Consider the following 19356-nt stretch of genomic DNA (forward strand, 5'->3'; position numbering starts at 1 on the left):
TACAAACATCCACAGATCTTTTTATTGAAATTTATTCACTGAATTGTTTCATCAACAGTTCTTTTCTTTTCTTCCGTCTCATTGCCTTCTGACGTTTCTTTTCAATTAAATTATTTTTCTTTAATTCATTCACATCTTTTATAACAATCTTCTTTTTCTGTTTCTTCTTGTCCTTCATCAACAACTTCTGATTTTGTAATTCACTAATTGCACTTGAAGAAGAATTGCCTAAAGATAAAAAAAAAACACATATTAAAATCTAAAGCCATTGAAGAATTCTTTCTCAAAGAAAGTTTCATGAAACTGTTGGGTCTTTAAACACAGAAATTCAAATAGAAGATGCATAACCATCTCCACAGCACCAGCTGCTACCTATGCCATCACCAACACCACAAAGTAAGACAAATCTAGAATTCCTGTGTCCAAATTCAAATAAGATATCTGCATCTATTTTTGTGTTTTTCTCTCAACAACAAACATTTTTGGCAATTCATCAATCTAAAATGCATAAACCTCCACCCTTTCACACTTATGTCTACGTTGTTTTGACCTGACAGGGTTCCAAGTGTCTACTGGACAATGTGAAACCATCACAGCAACAATCAGTGGCTATGTTCAGTTATAATCACAGGGTTGATTAAATAAATCTGAAGGTACCACAAGGGAGAGTCAACGCTTTCAATATTTAAGCCTTCCCTCAAAAAAACATAAATCTTCAACTTACTAATTTCCATGGGATCACGAAGTTTTCCCATTTTGGTAGGGTACTTGGTGACTAGTTTCTTAGAAACTAGTTTCGTTTTCAACATCGTCTGTAACTGCATTTTCATGGAAGCGATTTTATGTCGTAGGTTTGCTTGGTCTCTTGAGTCCCCAAGGTCATATCTGTTAACATTGGGTCAAGGTTACAACAATATCAATGCAAATCAAGTAATAACTACTATTCTATATTTTTGAGACGAGGAATTATGTACATTATTTACAATGGACAGATATGTGTCCTCACCTTGTTTCAGCTGATGTACTCTCCAGCCTTCATCAGGTGTTCTGGTGGCATTTCAAACCCAACCCTTAATTTCACTAATGGGGTACTCTGTTCTCATTCTTAAGATATTAATTTTTTTTTTTTTTTTGCTGATGTTACTTTTTCTGTTGATATTATGCCAGCACCGTGGCCGATGCCTTGACTGGCTTCTGTGCCGGTGGCATGTAAAAAGCACCAACCGATCGTGGCTGCTGCCAGCCTCCTCTGGCACCTGTGCCTGTGGCACGTAAAAAGCACCCATTACACTCACGGAATGATTGGCGTTAGAAAGGGCATCCAGCTGTAGAAACACTGCCAGATCAGACTGGAGCCTGGTGCAGCCCCCTGGCTTCCCAGACCCCAGTCGAACTGTCCAACCCATGCTAGCACGGAAAACGGGTGTTAAACGATGATGATGAAGTCCCTGCCTGGGGTTGAACTCAGAAACCGAGGGTTAGTAGCCTGCACTCTTATCCACCATGCTATATGCGCGTAGGCCTACAAGCATATAGCATAGCCTACATTCTTACCCACTATGATATATGTCGGTAGGTCTACGGGCGTATAGGGTAGTGGATAAGAGCATGGGCTACTAACCCTCAGATTCTGAGTTCAGTCCCAGGCAGAGACTTGGGAAATAACATCTACAGAAAAAATAACATCAGCAAAAAGGATACCTTAGGAATGAGAAAAGAATACCCCATCAGTGAAATAAAGGGTTGGGTTTGAAATTCCACCAGAACACCGGATGAAGGCTGGAGAATACATCAGCTGAAATGTTGCGGTAATAACAAACAAGATGAGGACACCTATCCATCCATTGTAAATAATACACAATAAAACAATCTCAGTAAACACTCTACATTGCACCTAACAAGTCATTCACTCTTTAGATTATTAAAATTAACCCTCTGGGTACCACCCCAACTGAGACTGTCCCTTTGTTTTGTGATATGAATTTCTTGTTTAAAGTTACCTAAATTAAAACTTTCCATCAAAATTTTATGTTTTGTTCCAAACACCATCTTCATAATGAGAAAATTATTTTACTAAATTCTTCATTATTTTCAAAATTAATTGAGACAAAAGCAGTCTATTTCAAAAGAAATATAGTAACAAAAAGATTAAAGTGATCTAAATTAAAACCTTACATCAAAGTCTTGTGATAATTTGTGAGCTGAGCACCAAACATACAACAAAAAGCTTGTAGTTTTTACCCACCAAATCCACTCGCAAGACTTTGGTCAAGCCAAGGCTGTGGTAAAAGACACATGCCCAAGCTATCACACAGTGGAACTGAACCTGGAACCACATGTTTGGGAAATAAACTCAGATCATACAGCCATGAAATATTTTTCAAGGAGATAGAACAGAGTATTTTCTAAATAAAAGTTGTGATGGTGGAGCTGCAGACAAAAAGGATACAGGTTATCTTCATCCAGTTCGATGTCCATCTCTTCTGCTGTCTTCCGGAACCAGTTATTTTCATGTTTTTTCTTGTCAAACCTACAAATATACATTAGAATAGAAATTTGCTAAAGCCACCATTTAATGAAGATTTACATGAAATCAAACTGGGTATGGGGAAATTAGTTTGTGTAACAATCTCACCATTACTTGAACTTGAGGCCCTTCTTAAGCACTGAGCCACTGAAACAAAGTAGTGTTTTATAAAGAATAGGAAAAAAAAAAAAAAAAATCGAGCTCAAGATAAGATCACTTGAACAAAAGATTTGAAGATCATCATCACCATAATTTTAATGTCCTGCTTTCCATACTTGCATGGATCAGATGGAATTTCCCGAAGTAGATTTGTTTTACAACACAACTGGATGCCCTTCCAATCACCCAGCCTCATTTGGATACTCAGAGAGTGTTACCACTAGAATAAGAATAGCTGGGCAAAGTTTAGAAACCTTCTACCCCTACCGGTGACAAAGGGTCTCTCGCTCTGAGTAAAAGGTAGATTGTACGATGCATGTGTGCAAACTGCCATGCTACACGGCAGTGAAACATAGACTGAGGACATGTGTAGACTCGAAAGAAATGAAGCTAGCATGATCCACTGGATGTGTATGGTCATGTGCTACATATGGATGAGGAGACATGTGAGAAAGAGTGCCACTCCCAAACAGTTGAAGGAATCCAGGGTAGAGGTAGACCCAGGAAGACATGGGATGAGGTGGTCAAGCATGACCTTCGAATGTTGGGCCTCACAGAGGCAATGATGAAAGACAGAGACCTCTGGAGATATGCTGTGACTGCGAAGACCTGACAAATAAAGTGCGTTCATGGCGTATCCTACACCAGCTTCACATAACCAGCCCCAACCCATTCAAAAGTACCTTGAATCGCAGGACGACCTGCTGTGCTTACCTTGGATTGTAGGGCAACCTGCTGTGCTTGAGGAGACCTATTGAGTCAAGTACATCAACATCAAAATAAAAATCAAATGGAAATTGTAGTTGTGATACCCTTGCCGGTGGCATGTAGAAAGCACCATCTGAACGTGGCTGATGCCAGCGCCAACTTGACTGGCTTCTGTGCCAGTGGCACATAAAAAGTACCAACCAATCATGGCCATTGCCAGCTTCCTCTGGCCCGTGCCAGTGGCATGTAAAAAGCATCCACTACACCCGCAGAGTGGTTGGCATTAGGAAGGGCATCTACCTGTAGAAACACTGCCAGATCAGACTGGAGCCTGGCACAGCCTCCTGGCTTCCCAGACCCCGGTCGAACCATCCAACCCATGCTAGCATAGAAAATGGACGATAAACGATGAAGATGTATTTCCCCATGGCTGGACATCTTTTCATTTATAACTCTGGCACAAAAACAAGGAGATGTACATAAGGACAGACGTACACTATCATTGTTGTTTTAATATTCACCCTTCAATGCGAGAGTGTAGTGGGTGCTTTTTACATGCCCATGTTCTTTGAATTAATCAGTTTAATATCGATGGTCCCAAATAGGGACAAGAGACAACATTAATTCAAATGCATTGTTTGAATTAATGATGCTCAAGAGAAATTTATCAACAATATTTGTTTGAAACTTTGTTAAATTTTTTACATGCAGATCTCAAATTTCGTCAATTACTGTTTAAATACCAATTAAACCAGTAATGTGGCATTCTGTTTTTAAATTAATTTGACTTAATTTAAATTATGTATCACAATTATGTAATTATACGTTCCATATTGATTATCTTAATGAAACAGCTGTTGAAAACAAAATATGAACTATATGTGAAATTTATGCTTTTCTAATTCTATGCTAAATATGTAGCTTTATAAGATTGCTTTAGCAAGTCAGTCCCATTTGGATTTACTTTGTGTGCTGCATAAAAAATCACCTGCACAGGTGTCACATAAAAAGAACCCATGCTGGTACCACGTATAGAGCACTTGTGTTGGTGCCACGTATAGAGCACTTGTGCTGGTACTGCATACAGAACACTCGTGCTGGTGCCGTGTACAGAACACTCGTGCTGGTACTGCATACAGAACACTCGTGCTGGTACCGCCTATAGAGCACTTGTGCCGGTGCCATGCAAAAAGCAGCCAATACACTCTGCAAAGTGGTTGGCATTATGAAGGGAATCCAATCATAGAAACTTTGTCAAAAAGAGATAATGGAACCTGGTGCAACTCTCAGGCTTGCCAGCTAGTCAACCTGTCCAACCCATGCCAGTTTGGAAAACACATTTTCAATGATGATGATGATGATTTGTTGAAGTTTAATGACCCATTACTAATTGAGCCTCTTAATTACCATGGATTTATTCTTTGAAGTCTATTCAGCAATTTTCTACACATGATTTACAATTATTTTTTATTATTATTAAATTTGACATCTACAGACAATTGAAGTTAATTAGCAGGTACAGAAGCGATAACTTTATGAATAAACACTAAAATGTTTAAATGTTATAGGATTGACTTCAAGAAACATGAGGAATATGAAAGGATTATGCAACACTGCCATACTAACCTGTGTTCTTCAGAATCAATTTTCAGTGCTAACTGCATCCTGACATTTATTGCTGGTATGTAACTATTGTCAACAGGAAACTGGTCAAAGTCTTTGGCTGAAAATTGAATAGAAACAGACTGAATTAGGTTGGATTGGAATGTTGATTTAGCACAGAAATGTTATGAAGATGTCCATGAGGTAAAGTGGTTAAGAAATTCACTTCATTATTGTGTTAACTAGGGTTCAATCCTCCTACATGGCATAGCAAACTGTCAAGAGTCTTTTCCTTGGGCCAACCCAAGGTTTGTAAATAAAATTGGGCAGACAGCAACTATACCAAAGCCTACCACCCCTCCTTGGATTGGTTGCATTTGTGATTGAGTGTGACTCTGTTTAACAACCATTGCTTGTCCTTTGGGTAATTTTAGCAGAGTTCACTCTGATGGCAACACTGGAACCAGGTCCCTGGTCTGAGGATAACCTTGGAGTCCTGATTCCATTTCTTCACTTGTCCCCCATTAGTTTCAGAAATGTTGCCATTCCTCTTTTCATGAGACCATTAAAAGAAAATGTATTGTTGGGATTTGGACTATATTCTATGTCCTCAATGAAGTCAGATCAACCACAATTAGACAACCAACTGATCAATTTTCAATCACCTCTGAAAGAAGTGCAGATCAGGTTAAGCAAGAGCCAGATCAGGTTAAGGCTCTTATCTCTTTATTTTAAATAATTTAGAAGAGCAGTTCTCAACTGTAGATCCCAGGGCTACATACGGCCCTCATGCATCCTTCCAGCAGCCCCCAACAGTCTTTCTTCTATAAATATAATACATTTTTTAAAATTGACTTGTGGTTTAATTTTTTTGGTGCAGCCCCTGAAAAATATTCAGGTTTTGGATCTGGCCCAGATATTAAAAAGTTTAAGAACCCTTGATTTAAAGGCCCTCCAGCACTGCTGGAGAAAGTCATTTATGTAAAATCAGTTTGAATTTCTGAAGATTAGCAGTTAAGGGTTAAAATATAGGATGTGATAGGAAAATGGACAGTAAATGAAATGATTACATTTATGTGGAAGTGGTATACAGTCTGAACAACTTGAAGAGCACAGACCATGTAGCAGCAATAAACAAGAAGAGGATAGTTTGACAGTAAAAGATGCTAAAGTTGGTCTTAATGACCATTATCATTATATGTCTGTTTTCCATGCAGGCAAGGGCTGGATGGTTTGACAGAAGCTGGCATCACCAGGGGCTGCACCTCTATTTGCCTGTTTTGGCAGGACTTCTACAGCAGGATGCACTTTCTCATGTCAACCACTTTACAGAGCACACAAGGTGCTTTACACATGGCACCAGCAGCACTGCTTTCCATTCAATGAACTTTGGCCTTCAGCCTCCCAGGATTGATGGAAAAAAACAAATGAAAAAATAATCAACTGCATCCATCTCTAGAAGTTGTGACCTTCTGTGTATATGAGAAACCAATATTGTTTCTGATATACTTATCAGGTTCTTTAATATAAAACCCGTTTGAATTTTTCCTTACTTTTAAGACATGCCAGGCACAATAACTCACAAGTAAAAATTGTTAAATTCACTTACTTCTGTCCAAACTAAAAAGAATCTTTCTGTAACCTTTCTGTTCTTCTGGGGAGATAAGCAACACTGTTAAACCTTCTTCGGAGGCTCGAGCTGTACGACCACTACGGTGTATGTAGTTCTAAGGAGGAGGAGGAAGAGAAGACGAAAAAGGACAACAGTTTAAAGTAAGAAATAATTTTCTCTGAAGAGTTGCAATAAAAAGAAGGAAGTTTGAAATAAAACACTGGAAACTAAATAAGCCTTTTATGTCAGAATCTACTGAATTTACTTGCATATAAAGCACACTGTTTTGCACTGGATTTCCTTCTGAGTGTTGGGCCTCATGGAAGCAAAGTGGCTGAGACTCTTTTGAGCATTGGGCCTCACGGAGTTAACAGCCGAGACCTTTAGCATTATGTTGTGCTTGAGAAGAAGAGCCATCAAACCAATCAAAATCACAGTCATGGCAGATACTGGTGTCACGCAAAAGCAAACATTGCACTCTTGGAGTGGTTGACGTAAGGAAGGGCATCCAGCTGTGGAAACCATTCCAAATCAGACTGGAGTCTGGTGCAGCCTTCCAGCTTGCCAGCCATGATCAAACCATCCAACCTATGCCAGCATGGACGATGAATGTTTAATGATGATAATTTTAAAAAAGAAAAAAAAAAAAACTAGGGTGTGATTTAAACATGGGCAAAGCTAAAACTGTAAAGGGAAAAACTTTGTACTCTGACTTAACCCTAAATCAGGGATGGAACTTATACAGAAGTATACATAGTATATAATGAAGGCACATAGCCTCACCATCCCTAGATCATGGGTTCCATTCCTGAATCAGGTGGCAATGTTGGGTTCTTCAGCAAAACACTTCATTTCATGTTTTGCCCTGTGGCTGGCAGAGCAGCAGAATCATTGGTGCATCTGTAGAGATGTTTTACCATATATCTTGCAGCTCTCTCCATTCTGAGTTTTAACTTCCAACCCCAACCCCACTGACCCCCACCCTACCAGGAGACAGCAACAGACAACCACACCAGTATTCATTCCAAGTCTAGTCATTGTAGCCAAAGTTCCAGTAAACTACCCAACAGCCACAGGGGAGAGTACAGGGCCTCCCAGGTCACATAGGGAGTACTAGAGAAGGTTCACATGCACAAGACCTTCCTAAGGATGAACCACCACTGCCCTAAAGATACATATATATATATAATCATCATTGTCGTCGTTTAACGTCCACTTTCCATGCTGGCATGAGTTGGACGATTTGACTGAGGATTAACAAGACAGAAGGTTGTACCAGGTTCCAGTCTGATCTGGCAGTGTTTCAATATCTGGATGCTCTTCCTAATGCAACCACTCCAAGAGTGTAGTGGGTGCTTTTTCTGTGCTATTGGCATGAGGGTCAGTCAGGCGGTACTGGCATCAACCATGCTTGAATGGTGCTTTTTACATGCCACTTGCACAGGACCAGTCATGTGGTACTGGCATCGACCAAGCAATATATATAGAGGCATATATAACAGACCAGCACAGTAAAAACTCTGGCAGTCTTTGGAATAGGTTATAGCATGTCTAAGCTCGTTAAAGTTAATAGTAATTAAATACCAATAGCTGCTTTGTCAGGTACAATGACAGACACACCACATATTGCTCAATATTTTCAGTGAAAGAACCTTGTGTAATACTAGTATTAGACATAATCTGACCCCAGTATTTGACTGGTATTTTATTAATAGCACAAAATAATATACAACAACATAAAATAACACATCACAATGAAATATATTTTAAGTATTTGTACAAAGAGGGAGACTGGTTGCAAAGCTAAAATACTAGCCACACCGTGATCAGTTCAAACTTTACTTGAGCCACTGTGCTCCTGAGCAAGACACAGAACACAGATCAATGTTAAAGCAGAAATTAAATCTTGGTGCAGATACATACTATAAACTTTATTTAGTAACTAGTTCACAGTTAATTGTAAAGCTTATTCGGTTATTAAAACAATACTAACCTCCATTGTATGGGGCACTTGGAAGTGAATAACATGATCTATTTTGGGAATATCCAAACCTCGAGCAGCAATGTCTGTAGCCAGTAGCAAGGCATTAGGACTGGCTAAAAGTGAAATAATCACAACACAGATTATTATGATGATGATGATGATGATTATTATTATTATAGAAACATATAGAATAAACAAAGTAGTGGTAGGATTCAGGTTTTGTCTTGACTTTAAAACTTTGTTGTTATAGTAATTGCATTGTGTCCCTTGTAGAGTTGTAGTGTCAGAAGTTCAAAGTCATGGAATCAGAAGCAACTATTGTGCTGCTGGAATCAGTCAGATGGAATCAGAGACGGAAGTAATTACTGGTTTGCAAGATTGGTAAAAATAAGCAGCAAAGTATTGAGATTGATACAATGGACTGAAATAACTTTGAAAGCCATTTCACTGCGGCCATGCTGGTGCACTGTCTTTAGTCGAACAAATCGACCCCAGGACTTATTCTTTGTAAGCCTAGTACTTATCAGTCTCTTTTGCCGAACTGCTAAGTTACAGGGACGTGAACACACCAATAGTGGTTGTCAAGTGATGGTGTGGGGACAAACTCAGATACACACATACATATATATATATATATATATGACGGGCTTCTTTCAGTATTCGTCTACCAAATCCACTCACAAGGCTTTCACCAGCCGGAGGCTATGGTAAAAGACACTTGCTCAAGATGCCATGCAGTGGGACTGAACCCGGAGCCATGTAGTTGGGAAGCAAGCTTATCACACAGCCACTCGTGTGGAAAAAACAAGAGGAATAATTTATCAAAAGGCCTCTACAGAAACTATGTTGAGTTTCTGCTAAAATTAACCCTTTTGTTACCATATTTCTGTTGAAATATATTGCCTTAGAACATGGACGTTAAATGATGATGATGATGACATTGTTTCAATTAATTTGGAAAATAATGAGCAATTTAGTAAAAGAGCTCTGCCATTGAGAAGCTGGTGTCTAGAACAAATTAACAAGAAATTTTGATGGAAGGTTTTAAAGTAGATCATTTTAAACCAGGAAGTTTTTACAGAACAAGAGGCTGTCTCTGATTAGTTGGTATCAAAAGGATAAAAAAAATTAATCAGAAGTCTGAAAAATAATCAAACCAAATCAAAGGATTGGCACCAGATTTACTTACAGGAAAACCGCTCCAAGTTTCTTAGTCTCTGTTTTTGATGCATGTCAGAGTGTAAAGGTAATGGGTGGCACTCGAGCAATGTGAAAATGGACACTAAACGTCGAATAGAGTCTTTGCTGTTGCAAAATACTAACGTTCGGCCAGGATGCTGTTTTAAAAAGTAATATAAATAAACATCCTGCAAAGACAAAAATGTAAAAAAAATTCTTACAATTTGGGGAAAATAAAATCAAAGTAGAAGTATTTGCTTTGTCTGGAAAAAGAATCAATGAAAACAAACAATGTTGAGACACAAGATATATCAATGCAGAACTGAAGATCGCAAACCAGATGTCCAGTCAGGAGTAGATATGAGCGTGAGTCAAAAAGTAATGCCATTTTGTTTAGGACAGGTATAATTACCAGCACAGGAACATGTATCATACATCAAAAGGCGGCGAGCTGGCAGAAATGTTAGCACGCCAGGTGAAATGCTTTGCAGTATTTCATCTGCCGTTACGTTCTGAGTTCAAATTTCCACCGAGGTCGACTTTGCTTTTCATCCTTTCAGGGTCGATAAATTAAGTACCAGTTACGCACTGAGGTCGATATAATTGACTTAATCCGTGTGTCTGTCCTTGTTTGTCCCCTCTGTGTTTAGCCCCATGTGGGTAGTAAAGAAATAGGAACATGTATCATACATCAAAATGAAGCTGGTCCTCGGTGGATCACATCCCTACTTCTCAACATAGTCACCGTTTCTCTCAATAGTAATGTTCCACCTTCGAATAAGAGCATGTATCCCTAACCCGTAAAATTCTGTTGACTGTTCTTTGAGCCACTTCTTCACTACCTCCACACTAACCAGATTTAGCGCCTTTAGACTATCATCTCTTCGGCACCACAAAAGAGGGTTTGAGAGGCAAACATTATTCCAGTGATGAGGAAGTGAAAACTGTAGTGAAGAAGTGGCTCAAAGAACAGTCAACAGAATTTTGCGGGGTAGGAATACATGCTCTCATTCAAAGGTGCAACATTGTTATTGAGAGAAACGGTGACTATGTTGAGAAGTAGGGATGTGATCCACAGCGGACCAGCTTTATTTTGATGTATGATAGATGTTCCTGTGTTGGTAAATATACCTGTCCTAAAGAAAATGGCATTACTTTTTGATTCACCCTCATAGAATGCAATAAAGGTGCAGGCAAGGCTGTGTGATTAAGAAGTTTCTTTTCCATCCACATAGTTTTCGGTTCAATCCTGATGTGTGACACCTTGGGCAAGTGTCTCCTGTTTATAGCACTTGGCAGACCAAAGATTTGTAAATGGATTTAGTAGACAAAAACTGAAAGAAACCCATCACATACTCATGTGTGTGTGTACGTGCATGTGAGTAAATGTTCTTGTTTCCTTGTCATGACATCATGTGATAGTCGTAAATAAGCGTCACCATCATACAAGTGATATATCCCTTGTATCTAGTCTTCCCTGAAAACCTATCCAGCCATGGAGAGGTAAAAACCTTGCTTGGAAACAGGTGAGGGTTGGTGACAAGAAGGGCATCCAGCTATAGAAAGTCTGCCTCAATGAATTCCTTCTAACTCACCCAAACATGGAGAAGAGAATATAAAAACGATGATGTTGATAATTGGCTGATCTTATTTTATAAAGTGATATTTAATTGAAATTTAAATAACATCATATTTCAGGTTTAACCTATTCTTCTAATTAGAACAGTTTTGAGACAAAAATCATCAAGCACATCTATGGAAGAACCTTTTAAGTTGGGTTTGAAACACTAATATTCTAATAAATAAAAAAAGTTATAATTGTTTTAGAATTCAATTGAAACATTTTGGTTAGAAATAAAGCAATTAAAGGGCTAAATGAACATACCTTTTTTTCACGTTCACAAAGAACTTTGGCTTCAGACAGTTTCTCTGCCGTTCTTGTTTTTTCAGTCAAATCAACCATTTTGGCTCCTTTTTTCAGACCCATCTTATACATCATCATACCTATATGTATATATATATATATATATATATATATATAAACAACATATACATCAACATATCTATATGCAGCATAGACATCTTAGCTATAAATCTCCTATACATCAAGCCATCTGTATTTGTCCCTCTATCATACTTTAACCTCCAAAACCCAACATAAAACCACTGCCCTCTTCAAATATTACCCCTTTCTTAAAAATAGTTGGCATTTGAAAGGGCATCTAGCCATAGAAACTATGCCAAAGCTGATGCTGGAGTTCAATATGGCCCTGGAACTTGCTGGATCCTGTTGAACCAACCATGCCAGCATGGAAAACAAATGTTAAATGATGAGGATGGAGATACAGGTATATTGATGACATCAACATACCTGTATATACAAAATGTAAAGACATGAAAACCTGGTTGAAAAGACCTTCACCATTTAAAGTTAATAATCAAACAAAAAACTACAATCTAAAGAAACTAGTGAGGATAAACATTGGTAAAATTCCATCAATTACATTTTACCAAAGAAGACCTTAACTTAAACACCAGATCCCACCCCCTCCTCATACCACACAAGAAATTGACTTATTTCATAAAGTTAATGTGATCTTCACCTGATAGAATGGTAAATCTGGAAAATATCATCATTACGATTAATGAAAGTACAGGGTGACCCAGAAAAAAAACAACCCATAAAAATTTTATTAAATCCTACAAAGGTCCAGCAGATTTCTTGAAATTTGCTGGACTTAAACTATGGTCTGTGTAAAATCATTCCCATTGCATAAAAGTCATGTTCTTTTCAAAATATGCTCCAAATGGCATACGTTGCACAAAATTGTCAATTACTCGAACACATTCCTCTTTGGGGATTTCCCTGATTTCTGTTGTGATTGCTGCCTTCAGTTCACCAATCGTTTGAGTGTTGTTCTGGTAAACATCATCCTTGAGATAACCCCCACATATAAAAATCTGAGGGGTTCAAGTCTGGTGAATGTGGTGCCCACTCAACGTCACACTTCCTGATCAGTCTCTCCTGAAATCACTCTCTCAACCCCAGTTTAGGGAGTCATTTGATGTGTGTGTGTGTGTTGGGGGGGGGGGTTAGTGCTGTCTTGCTGGAACCACTGTTCATCTCAATCTATCCCTCTGCATCGTTTTATTCAAAGATTTGGGGTTCGTTTTTTTTTTTTTTTGTCACCCTGTCCATTGGTAGATTCTCTATTATTTCCTCTTGTTAGACATGAAGTTAAGTAATTCATGGATGAAGAATAAATGAGATTTGAGAAGTCTTTCTGAAAAACACTGCTACAGTGTATGCAAAACACAGGTGGGTCACAGATTCATTTTCATGGTGCTTATCACCTCTCAAAGCATTAACCATTTATAAACACCACCTTTGTCACTTTTTCCGGTTCCACCCTGATTACTCTCACCAACTCATGAGCAGCCATGTATCTCCTCCACAACAAGTTTTGATTCCTTATTATCAAGTAAAAGCCTGCTTCCCTTCAAATGTAGCTTCACTCAGTTGAAGGGGCACTTCATCATGTTAGCCACACAGTGACCTCATTAGTGCTGGTGCCATGGAAGGTGCATCCAGTACACTCTGTAAAGTGGTGGGCATCAGGAAGGACATGCAGCTGTAGAAACCATGCCAAAGCAAGCAAGGGAGCTTGATGTATTTACTGGGCCAATTGAATTCTGTTGAAACTGTCCAGCTCATGCAAACATGGAAGATGGATAATAAATGATGATGTTGATGAGGAGTTGGACAAAAACAAGACATGGTTGAAAAGAACTTACGGATTTTTCCTTCAGTTGTCAACAGGTTAGCTTGAAACTTTCTCGACAATTTTCGCTGAGGACCCATGTGGGCTAATGTCAAAGTGGCAGAGAATAAAAATGTCTGACGCCTCTTCTGAGTCATTTTAGTGAAACTGCAAAGGAAAATAGCATTGGATTAAAACTGAGAAATAACAAATCTTAATGAATGCTAGGCAAATATTTTTATACATGCATATCTATATACACACACACAATACATGATGAACATTTTTCGGTTTCCATCTATCAAATTCACTCACATGGCTTCAGCTCTGAGGCAATAAGTATGTGTGTATCTGGAAGGTATGAGCAGTGCGTATGTGTATATCGGTTTGGTTGGTGAGAGTGTGGCAGTTTGTGTGTTTGTGCATGTAGGGTGAGGGAGAAGTTGAAGGAAGGTGGGTGATGAGTTGAGACCAAAGAGAGTGGAAGTTGGGAGGGAAAAAAAAGAATTATTGTTTTCTGTGGAGTCCAGAGTTTGAGGATCCATTGTGTAAGGCCAAGACAAACACTTGGACTTACACTTGGCAAGGTGTTGAGAAGAGTGGTCTGTTGAGCAGAAATGCCAAGAAACAAGGGTTTGGTTTTGGAGGCAGATGTCCGATAGGTGCTTGGCAATCAGTGGAGTTGTAGGAGTCAGAAATGTATAGTACGCATATGTATATGTGTGTATCATTTTATCATTTTTTAATCATTTTATCTAGTTTCAGCTCACGAGCTGTGGCCATGCTGGGGCACTGCCATTGTATCTATGTCTTTTCACATGTTTACAATCTAGACTACTAGCTTATTGCTTTTGTGACTTATATTGATTTTCTTCAGTCTTAACAATTAAAAAATGGTATTTAAAGATGCAAGAAAAATGCAAAGGAAAAAGAAAAGAGAAAGAGCAAAATACAAAAGCAACGAATTGCTGATCATCATCATCATCATTTAACAGCCATTTTCCATGCTGGCATGGGTTGGAAGGTTCGATAAGAGATGATGAACCGGAGAGCTATACTAGGTTGCATTGTCAGTTTTGTATGGTTTCTATGGCTTCTTAACACCAACCACTTTCCAGAGTGTAGTGGGTGTTTATGCGGCACCAGCATGGGTAATGTTTTAAAATTTTGCAACTTATTTAAGCCCATCTCTAAACATTTTGTTGATTATTAAAATAAAAACCGTACTAACTGGCGTAATATGCTGAGCAGTTTCTGGAGTTCCTCAAAATGTCCTTTCTCTACCATACGATCAGCTTCATCAATGACAAGATATTGGATGCTTTTCACAGTTAAGATGTAAGGATTTCTCTGATGAAAGAAGAAAGCAGAAATGTGTAAATATAAAAGGAAATAGACTTCTATTGTATTTTTATCATTTGGCATTTAAAACAAGCAAAGTCTGGTTGCTCTGAAGACTATACTGTAACCATAATCTCATAGTTTTAATCATCATCTTGAGCATTGAGCCTCAGGGAGGCAAAGTGACTGAGTTCCTTTCGAGTGTTGGGCCTCACAGAGGCAATGACTGAGATCTTTGGCATTATGTTGTGCTTGAGAAGAAGACCCATCAAGTTGAGCAAAATTTCAGTTGTGACAGATACTGGTGTCATGCAAATGGCACCTATGTTTGTGGCAAGTAAAAGCACCCATTACACTCTTGGAGTGGTTGGTGTTAGGAAGGGCACCCAGCTATAGAAAAACCATGCCAAATTAGGCTGGAGCCTGGTGCAGCCTTCCAGTGTGCCAGCTCAGTCAAACCGTCCAACCCGTGCCAGCATGGACAACGAATGTTAAATGATGATGATTTAATGTCCGTTTTCCATGCTGACATGTGTTGGACAGCTTGGCAGGAACTGGCAAGGCCAGGGGCCACACCAGGTGGCTTGGTTTCTACAGCTGGATGCCCTTCATAATGCCAATCACTTAACAGAGTTTTTTCATGTGGCACCAGCACCCACACCAATGCTTAATATGTTGCATTTAGTCAATAGGGAAATTGTTATTAAACCAAATAGACTTTTTTTAGTTTTAACATTTTTTAAGTGAATGCTCTCTTTGCTTTTAGATCTGTTTTCCATACCAACAAGGGTTAGACAAATATATATGATTGAAGGCATTGTTTCTGTCACTAACCTTTACTTGTTTTTGATTTGTTGACTGCAGAAATGAAAACAGCTTCACTGTTTGCAACTTTTGATATTAAGAGTATATGTAAACAAACATGCAAACACATAAATATATACATACTCACACACACACACATACATATATTATACATACTTTATTATAGAGTTCCCAAAGCCGTCCTGGTGTGGCAACAATAATATGTGGTCGTCTCTTCAAGATGCGTTCTTGTCTCTGTTCTGACATCCCACCAATAATAGCAACCACCTGGAAAACAAAATACAAAACAGAGTGTAACAACGCAGACTCAAGATTTATTGAAATATTCAAAAAGAGAATGTCAGAACCTTGTTTTAGAATGGTTGTGATTTTAAGTTCCTAACTCTAAATCAGGTGAAGGTTGATGACAGGAAGGGCATCTGCAGAGAAAATCTGCCTCAATAGATTCTATATGACCCATGCAAGCATGGAAAAGTAGATGTTAAGACAATAATGATGATAATAGAGCATCTTTGATTTTGTTTCATAGATTAGATTGCTCAAAGCATTTGCTAACTATACATTATTCATTCAACACACAACACAATCACCGTGGAAATATGAAAATTGCAATTAACTTTAGAAGAATCAAACAATATGAAAATAATAAGAATTCCAGGAAGTATCATCATCATCGTTTAACGTCTGCTTTCCATGCTAGCATGGGTTGGACAGTTCAACTGGGTTCTGGGAAGCCAGGAGGCTGCACCAGGCCCAGTCTGATCTGGCAGTGTTTCTACAGCTGGATGCCCTTCCTAACGCCAACCACTCTGTGAGTGTAGTGGGTGCTTTTTATGTGCCAGGCGAGGCTGGTAATGGCCACGATCGGTTGGTGCTTTTTACGTGCCACTGGCACGGAGGCCAGTTAGGGCGGGCTGGCAATGGCCACGTTTGGATGGTTCTTTTACGTGCCACCAGCACTGGTGTCACAACTACAATTTCCATTGATTTTTGAGTAATTTCAATTCCGATAAGAGAACAATCTAGAAACTGATAACAACAAAGAATAACTTGTGCTATTAAACACAACAAAAACAAACACAAAAGTAACTGACCTTAATTTTTGTGTATTTAGCTACAGCAACTAAATGGTTTTTCACTTGTACTGCCAGTTCACGTGTTGGAGTGAGAATTAAAGCTTTTAAACCATCCTCATCTGAAATCTGAGAATCTTCAAAATTTTTAAATACACCATCTTCATCATCTTCATCTTCAACTTCATCTTCTAAAAGTTCACGATCTGTAGCCATGACATTAATTTCAACATTTTGACTATCATTGTCTTTTTTCAGTGTCTCGTTCTCATCATTAGACTTTCCTTCATTTTCATTCTCTGGAGCCAGGCTGCTTTCATTGTTCTCATTATCGGTTTCAAGCTTTTTGCTTTTAGATGCCTTAATCTTTTCATCTTCCATGATATTGTATAAAATAGGGATTCCAAAGGCTAAAGTTTTACCACTTCCCTACAACAAAGACATAGGAAAATATTAGATTCAAATTTTGGCACAAGACCAGCAATTTTAGAGGAGCAGGTAAGTCTATTTACATGGAACCCCCAAAGTTCAACTGGTAATTATTTTACGGATCCTGAAGGACGAAAGGTAACCTCAGTGTAATTTGAACTCAGAACATAAAGTTGGATGAAGTGCTGCTCAGCATCTTGCCCAGTGTGCTAATGATTCGGCCAGCTTGCCACTTTACATAAGAAAAATATTAAAACAAGTCTTATAAAGTCCATATCTTGATTAAGTGTAATTACATTATTAAAAAAAATAGTTTACATGTTTTTATTCTCAAGAGAGACTGTAACAAAAACCCCAAACGCAACTAATGCTAAAACATTTAGTTAATAAATAGATAAGATATGCAGGTCTCTTACAGTTGCAGCAGCACCAACGATGTCTTGCTTGTACTCAATAGCAGGAATCAGACATTCGTTCTGTATTGGAGTTGGTTGAGTAAAACCTTGCTCAGCAATTGCTTGGAGGACAGGTTCAGGCACCGGGAGATGAGCCCAAGCACCCATATCTAAGGAAGAAAAAGACAAAAATATAAACAGCTTCAAAGAACAACAACCGTTACTGTATTCTTTGTATTACTTTTGGTTATGGTGGCTATGCAGTAAGAAGCTTGTTTCCCAACCATGTGATTCTGGGTTCAGTCCCACTGCATGGCATCTTGAATGTTTTCTACTATAACCTCAGGCTGACCAAAGCCTTGTGAGTGGATTTGATAGATGGAAACTGAAAGAAACCTGCTGCATGGCTGTGTGGTAAGAAGCTTTCTTCCCAACCACAAGGTTCTGGGTTCAGTTCCACTGCATGGCACCTTGAACAAGTGTCTTTTACCATAGACCCAGGCTGACCAAAACCTTGTGAGTGGATTTGGTAGATGGAAACTGAAAGAAGCCCGTCATATATATATATATATATTTATGGGTGTGTTTGTTTCTGTGTTTGTCCACCCACCATTGCTTGACAACTGATCTTGGTGTGTTTAGGTCCCTGAAACTTAGCAGTTTGGCAAAAGAAACTGACAGAATAAGTACTAGGCTTATAAAGAATAAGTCCTGGGGTCGATTTCTTTGACTAAAGGTGGTGCTCCAGCATGGCCAGTCAAATGACTGAAACGCAAAAGTGAGTATATATATATCATCATTTATCATCCATTGTCCATGTTGGCATGGGTTGGAGGGTTTGACCAGGGCTGGCACACTGGAAGGCTGCATCAAACTCCAGTCTGATTTGGCATGGTTTTCTACAGCTGGATGCCCTTCTTAATGCCAACCACTTTGAGAGTGTAGTGTCATGGGTGCTTTTATGTGCCACCGGCATAAGTACCATTTGCATGACACCAGTATCTGCCATGACTGTGATTTTGCTTGGTTTGATGGGTCTTCTCAAGTACAACATAATACCAAAGGTCTTGGTCATTGCCTCTATGAGGCCCAACACTTGAAAGGAGCTTTTCACTTGCCACTGGCATCAACCACTTTGCCTCCATGAGGCCCAACGCTTGAATGGTGCTTTTCAAAAATCAATGGAAATTGTAGTTGTGATACCAGTGCCGGTGGCATGTAAAAGAACCATCCGAATGTGGCCGTTGCCAGCGCCACCTCGACTGGCCTCCGTGCCGGTGGCACATAAAAAGCACCAACCAATCGTGGCCATTGCCAGCCTCGCCTGGCACCTGTGCCATGAATGTAGTGAGTGCTTTTTACATGCCACTGGCATGAGGGCCAGAAAGGTGATACTGGCATCAGCCACGCTCAAATGGTGCTTTTTACGTAGCCAGCATTGGCAAAGATCATGCTCGAATGGTGCCTTTTACGAGCCATCTAATAAGTCCTAAATCTTCACATGAAGAATAATGAGCCAAAATATTTATAAAAATAACAATTGCAAAACAATTTAATCCTTACCTGGTAAAGATGCTGTAGTGGAATGTGCTTGGCCTTTTGTCTTTGATGGTTCTGTGCTGTTTTTATCTGGTGAGGGTAACAAAAAGACATGAAACTGAAATAAATGCTTTCCAACGTTTCTATATTGTAAATTTCATTAATGACAGAAATATTTGTACCTGTTAACTCTTTTGGTAAACCACCCACAGTTCTATGATA

General features: G+C 38.9%; 1 protein-coding gene and 1 long non-coding RNA gene across 2 annotated transcripts in view; one reads left to right on the forward strand and one right to left on the reverse strand.

Annotated features, from left to right (window-relative positions):
* The window catches only part of LOC115214973 (ATP-dependent RNA helicase DDX24), a 25334-nt gene continuing 5978 nt past the window's right edge, over window positions 1-19356 (reverse strand). The window contains exons 4-17 of the mRNA XM_029784072.2: window positions 19159-19224; window positions 17617-17765; window positions 16793-17200; window positions 15855-15965; window positions 14764-14882; window positions 13567-13700; window positions 11657-11775; window positions 9782-9959; window positions 8602-8705; window positions 6606-6723; window positions 5021-5117; window positions 2450-2530; window positions 725-885; window positions 1-228 (exon numbers count right to left, since the gene is read on the reverse strand). Of these exons, the coding sequence (XP_029639932.1) occupies window positions 32-228; window positions 725-885; window positions 2450-2530; window positions 5021-5117; window positions 6606-6723; window positions 8602-8705; window positions 9782-9959; window positions 11657-11775; window positions 13567-13700; window positions 14764-14882; window positions 15855-15965; window positions 16793-17200; window positions 17617-17765; window positions 19159-19224 (2042 nt within the window). The 3' untranslated portion in view covers window positions 1-31. The remainder of the gene's footprint in view (window positions 229-724; window positions 886-2449; window positions 2531-5020; window positions 5118-6605; window positions 6724-8601; window positions 8706-9781; window positions 9960-11656; window positions 11776-13566; window positions 13701-14763; window positions 14883-15854; window positions 15966-16792; window positions 17201-17616; window positions 17766-19158; window positions 19225-19356) is intronic.
* Window positions 12430-19356, forward strand: part of LOC118764596 — a 17180-nt gene continuing 10253 nt past the window's right edge. Inside the window, exon 1 of the long non-coding RNA XR_005000413.1 lies at window positions 12430-12844. This is a non-coding gene — a long non-coding RNA (uncharacterized LOC118764596). The remainder of the gene's footprint in view (window positions 12845-19356) is intronic.

The sequence above is a fragment of the Octopus sinensis genome, linkage group LG8, assembly GCF_006345805.1.
Source record: "Octopus sinensis linkage group LG8, ASM634580v1, whole genome shotgun sequence".
Taxonomy (NCBI): domain Eukaryota; kingdom Metazoa; phylum Mollusca; class Cephalopoda; order Octopoda; family Octopodidae; genus Octopus; species Octopus sinensis.